Genomic DNA, 6000 nt, shown 5'->3' with positions numbered 1-6000 from the left:
AGGTACTAGGCTCAGCTTTTGTGACTTCCCCCGCCCCCTTTGAGCCCGCCCCCCCATTCTCCTCTAAGATTCGACATTTGACAACTCGTCTGGCCAATGAGAAGTTCCTACTCTGTATGAGAAGGATGGACCGACTGAATGATAGACGTCCCCACCTGACCAATGAAATGTCACAAGTGCGGGAGGGGTGTAGGACAGGACCAATGGCGCGGTGCCAATAACGAGCATCGGGATAAGGGCGGGACAAAACTGTTTGCTGGAGGGAGGGGAAGGCCGAGGGAACCAAACAGCGCTGCCGCCGCCGCCGCTACAGCCCGAGTTGGAGGAGGGAGAAGCCAGGAAGAAAATGGCGGCCGTGGCTGCAGAGGCGGCAGCGACTGCAGCGTCCCCCGGGGAGGGGGGCGCCGGCGAGGCCGAGCCGGAGATGGAGCCCATCCCCGGCAGCGAGGCCGGCACTGACCCCCTCCCGGTCACGGCTACTGAAGCATCTGTGCCGGACGGCGAAGCTGACGGGCAGCAGTCCTCTTCTCAGGCCGACGAACCGCCGCTCCCGCCGCCGCCGCCGCCGCCGCCGCCGCCGCCGGGGGAGCTCGCCCGCAGCCCAGAGGCGGCGGGGCTGGAGCTGGAGCCTGAGGAGAAGCTGCCCGCTCGAGTAGTGGAGCCGGCGGCAGCCGCGCCTCAGGAAGGGCCCAGCTTGCCACCTTCTCCTGTACCGCCGCCGGAGGAGACCCCGGCTCCAGAGGAGCGCCAGGAACCGCCGCTGCCCCAGCCAGCAGCCCCGGCTCTCGTGCCGCCGGCGGGCGGGGACTCCGCGGTGTCGCAACTGATCCCCGGCTCGGAGGTGCGGGTCACGCTGGACCACATCATTGAGGACGCGCTCGTCGTGTCGTTCCGCCTCGGGGAGAAACTCTTCTCCGGGGTCCTCATGGATTTGTCCAAAAGGTACCGCGCCCGCCCCCAGCAGCCCCCCGGGACGCCCCGGCCCTCTTGGTCCCCGGGGAGGGAGCGAGCCCAGGCTGCCCCTTTACACCCGGCTCCCGCCTCTCAGGCGCCCCGCCGCCTGCGCCGCCCTCGGGTACCGCGCGGCGCGTGGCGCGCGCTCCGAGTGGGGCAGGCGCGCGGGGCCGCGAAAGGGCGATCCCTGCCCCAGGTGGGCGCCTGGAGGCAGGTGTGCCGCCAGGTGGGGGGCGCGAGTGCTAGAGGGGCTCCCGGGTCTCACTCCCCCCACCCCCAGTCCCAGCCTCCTTTCATACCTGACCCTGGCTCACCCACACTGAGTCGGGTGGGTTAATGCAAAACGCAGAAGAATTTTCGCAGAGTTCGGGGTACAGGGTGGGGGAGATTGCTGTGTCCCGAAATTAATCTTTAATGAGGTTGGAGAAAGGGGTGTGTGCATTGGGGTTCCGGAAAGGTTAACTGTCACTCCTTATAGAGGGAAGAGCATTTATTCAAAATGAGCCCTTTGATTGTTATTCTTAATGTTAGAACTAATTCCCCCTATATAACTGTTCAATACGGAAGCATATGTGGGTAATTACGATAAATTTTAAGAGAAGCTTAAAGAAGAGATGGGATTTTCGTTATTTAACTTTTAATATCAAGATGATGTGGTATAAAAGTGTTCAAATACTGACTTCTAAAACTGGATACAGTTTGAATGGTTGAGTTCACCCATAAACCTCTTTAGCACATTTTCATTTCTTACATTGTTTTGGGGCTTTGGTTTAGACAGGTGAAGATACTGTGTTCCGAGTCTGGAATTAAGTTAACCTTTTTATTCTCTTCTTTTGCAGATATGAAGTGCAGAGACTCCCATTCACGGCTCTCCATTCTGTTTCCTGCAACAGCACACACTCTGATGGTATCTCACCTGTTTAGAAATGGCTTATTTTAGTGTGTTTTACTTGTAACTGCTTGCCCTCCCATCAAGACACAAGAATCTTTCCTTGTTTGGGGAAGAAGTAGGTAATAGAAGTATGGAGAAAGATGGGAGCCTTTACCATTATCGCACACACTTCTTGAAAAATTTTTTAGTTTTTTATTTATAAAGAATTTTGGGTGAAGACTTCTGCACTTTTGTTTTCGTAAAACAGAAAGCAGAATAAGACCAGTGTGCTTTCTACTGATGTATTTATTTATTAGCAAGAGAGAGACTGTATGGTCAGTAGTGTGTATGCTATTGAATCAAACAGAAGTGAAGGGCAGTGATTGTGTGAGAATCTGGATTTCAAATCTGCAAAAGGAAGGTGCAAAAAGGTAAGTTGTTTCTGGAAATGGAATCCATAGTGCTTTCCTGTTTTGAAGTGCTCATTGTCCAGGTGTTTTGTTTTTTAAAATTTTCTTTCATAGGAAATTGCAGTTCTATTTTACCTGTAGTATTTCTAATGAACAGCAGCTTCTTTTGTAGCTTTTGTTATGAACCTTTTACATTTTAATGTTTTGAAATGAAAAGATTTGTTCATTATTTTTTAAAAAGCCATTAAGTGAACCATATTAACTTTTCATTCCACAAATATTTATTGAGCACATTTATGTAAGGCACCCTCCTAGCTATTCTAAATACTATATGTATGAGACACAATCTGACCCTCCTAGAAACTTATATGGGAGGCATACACATTATGGAAGTGGTGAGGAAATAAAATAGTTTTAAAAATTTAGCTCTTTGAGAAATTATTGGATCAGTGATTGATTAGTTGAAAATCCTTTCATAATATAATATGGAAAAATAGATCTGCCAATATTATTTTGTAATCTATGCTTACTTTGCATACTTTCATGCACAGTTTTGGGGTTAACTGATGATTCAGGAGAGAAATCTTTACAGATTTTATCAAGACTGTGAGTAGAGTCATCAGTTGCTTTAAAAATAGTTTGTATCAGGAATTCCCTCGCTGTTCAGTGGATAGGATTCTGCACTTTCACTGCCTGGACCCGGGTTCCATCCTTGGTCTGGGAACTAGGATCCACAAGGCCGAGTGACCAAGAGATAAATAAAAATAAGTTGTTTCCTATTTTAATTGGCCATTGAGTGAAACCTTTAGGTAGAAATAACAACAGCTTCCTCTATATGGGAAAAGAATATAAAAAAATAGACGTGTATGTATAACTAAATCACTTTGCTGTACACCTGAAATGAACACAACACTGCAAGTCAACTGTACTCCAATATAAAAATTCAGAGCTTCCCTTTTTTTTTTTTTTGAGTACCTGTTAAGTAACAGGCTTTGAACCTCATGCTTTAATTCTGGGGGTATTTTTCATTTAGATGGGAGGAAATTCTGTCAATTTTGCCAGTTATTTAGCTTGTAAATTGCAAAGATTCAGATGTAGTTGATCTGATTCTAAAGCCTGTGCATTTTCTAATTTCATATTCGAAAGGCAGTTGGGCTGGCAAATTTCCTGTTAAGTAGTAAGTAAAGAAGTGCATGCTTCTGAAATATATGCTTATCCTTCTGTTAATAGCTATATGGGATAATACAGAGGTTGTGTATGTTGGAGCCAGGCAGGTATTTTTAGTCAGCTCATAGCCGTAGAACCTGCTCTGGAGACTCCCCATTTTCATAGCTGTATACTGGGAACGTAGTAAGCTCTGAGGCCTTGGTTCTTGCCTCTTCAGTGAGAGATCAGATTGGGAGGCTACTAGGCTCCTCATTGTACGTGTACTTTTCTTCAGTCTTCCAATGGGCCACTTAATGCTTTTATTAATTTCTTTATTCTGACGTGTGGCACAGAAGTGTCTTTTAAAGTTGGAAGAGTTGTTCATGTAGAAAGAGTGTCAGATCCTAGAGTACAGGATTTTATATATATATATGTGGCTTGATCAAGAGTATGCTTTTTGTAAGCATTTGTTTGACATTCTTTACCTTCCTGTCATTGAATTATTTTTTGCTTTATTTTTAGAATTGTTTGATTGAAGAAGACATTTTAGAAGAGAATCTTTTTGTGGAAAAGGAGCAGGACACATGTAATTAAAAAAAACCTAAAGAAAAGAAAGTGGTGCTGAATGGTACATTGATCTGGACAGAGTTTCAGGGTACATGGGTGCTGACTTCTAGCATCTGCCTCTCCAGTTAACACCTTGACTTTGGGCAAATCTCTTTGCCTGTCTGGGATTCAGTCTCTAGTCTTTATGAGGCTAATTCATTTTGACTTAAGGCAATTCACTTTAGACACAAATAAGCAAACAAACTTTACACCTCAGTTTATAGACCTAAATAGGGTGACCAAGTGGTCTGGTTTTCCTGTACCATCCTATACAGGTACCTGGTTTCCTGTACCTGGTTTGATTGTTGATCTCCTTTCTTTATTCAAAGTAGCTTGCTTCGGCAAGTAAAAAACATGGTCACCCTAAAAATGAGGATATTTGAATATCTAGTTAAAACAGATTTTGTGTAGTGGAGTATTTATTTGAAACTGAATGGCTTTAAGTTGAGGCTTGCATTATTTAGCTTATTCTAGGCCTATCCACTATTTTATCCTCAGCCCTCTTTGGTAGTTTAAATTAACCCTGTCTACTTTAGCAAAGTCTAATGACAGTAGTCTAATGACTAGCAGATAAAGTAATCAAGTAACTCCCAGATTTAGTTTGGTTTTCCTATTGTCTTTTCTTCCTTAACCTTATGCTTTTGAAATTTTGACTTTGGTATGTTTGTTTCTTCATTTAGCATTATATACTATTATATAGTAAACATTCCTTCAGGTTGCTAAACTGTCTCAATGCTTATTTTAGACAGAATAATCATTGGTTGTACAGTATTTGTTTAATTTTCTTATGGTAAATGAACATCCATGGTATTACGGTAAGTGGATGTTCCTTGCTCTGACATATGTCAACTGTTAGCCAGATTTGTTTTATCATATGCACACCTCCACTGGGTTATTTTGAAGCAAATCGTAAACATATCATTTTACCATAAATATTTTGGTACAGATCTCTAAAAAGATAAGGACTTTAAAATTTTAACTGTACTACTGTTGTCACATCTAATACAATAGCAATTCCTTCACATCATCATATATGCAGTCAGTGTCTCATAATTAACATCTAAGTGAAGTGAAGTCGCTCAGTCGTGTCTGACTTTTTGTGGCACCATGGACTGTAGCCTACCAGGCTCCTCCCTCCATGGGATTCTCCAGGCAAGAGTACTGGAGTGGGTTGCCATTCCCTTCTCCAGGGGATCTTCCCGACCCAGGGATCGAACCCGGGTCTCCCACATTGCCGGGCAGATGCTTTAACCTCTGCGCCACCAGGTAAGGTAAAGTCGCTCAGTCGTGTCCGACTCTTTGCGACCCCATGGGCTGTAGCCTACCAGGCTCCTCTGTCCATGGGATTTTCCAGGTAATAGTACTGGAGTGGATTGCCATTTCCTTCTCCAGGGGATCTTCCTGACCCAGGGATCGAACCCGGGTCTCCCACATTGTAGACAGACACTTAACCATCTGAGCCACCAGGGAAGCCCCCTAAAACATCTAAGTTTTGTTCAAATCAGAATTCAAGTAAAGTTTATGCATTGCAATTGGTTAAGTTCCCTAAGGTTTCCATCTGTAGTTCTCCTGCCATTACTTTTATTCCCTTGCAGTTTATTTGTTAATCCATAGCCTTTTTGGTAGAATTTTCCACATTGTGAGTTTCTTCCAATTGCATCCCCTTGGATGCATTTCCATAACATTTTAAAAATAGTTCTTTTCCCTCAGGAGTAAACAGATGGGACAACTGTAGCCCCCTACAGGCCCGCAAGGGCCTTGTTTTGGGCCTGCAGACTTCTAGGCCTCTCCCTTAAACACACCTCCAACTTTAGTAATTCCAAACATAGAAAAGTTTAACCAGGCAAGATAACTTGCTGAGGGCAAAAGCCTTCAGCCGGAGCTTCTGAACATGTAGTTTCTCAGGCTTTTCAATCTATACTTGAAAGAAAATAAGTCTTTCTGTAAGTTGTGACTGACTCTCTGCCCCACCAGGCTTCTCTGTCCATGGGATTCTCCAGGCAAGAATACTGG

The 6000-nt window shown here is 44.7% G+C and overlaps 1 protein-coding gene across 2 annotated transcripts in view; it reads left to right on the top strand.

Annotated features, from left to right (window-relative positions):
* The first annotated feature begins 346 nt into the window (after window positions 1-346).
* The window catches only part of PWWP2A (PWWP domain containing 2A), a 30082-nt gene continuing 24428 nt past the window's right edge, over window positions 347-6000 (top strand). For both annotated transcript variants that reach the window (XM_068980798.1, XM_068980797.1), the window contains exon 1: window positions 347-942. In XM_068980798.1, the coding sequence (XP_068836899.1) occupies window positions 347-942 (596 nt within the window). The remainder of the gene's footprint in view (window positions 943-6000) is intronic.

This window comes from Capricornis sumatraensis, chromosome 9, assembly GCF_032405125.1.
Source record: "Capricornis sumatraensis isolate serow.1 chromosome 9, serow.2, whole genome shotgun sequence".
In the NCBI taxonomy this organism is placed as follows: Eukaryota; Metazoa; Chordata; class Mammalia; order Artiodactyla; family Bovidae; genus Capricornis; species Capricornis sumatraensis.
The sequence above is the reverse complement of the archived record's forward strand: the minus strand, read 5'-3'. Positions and strand labels throughout refer to the sequence as shown.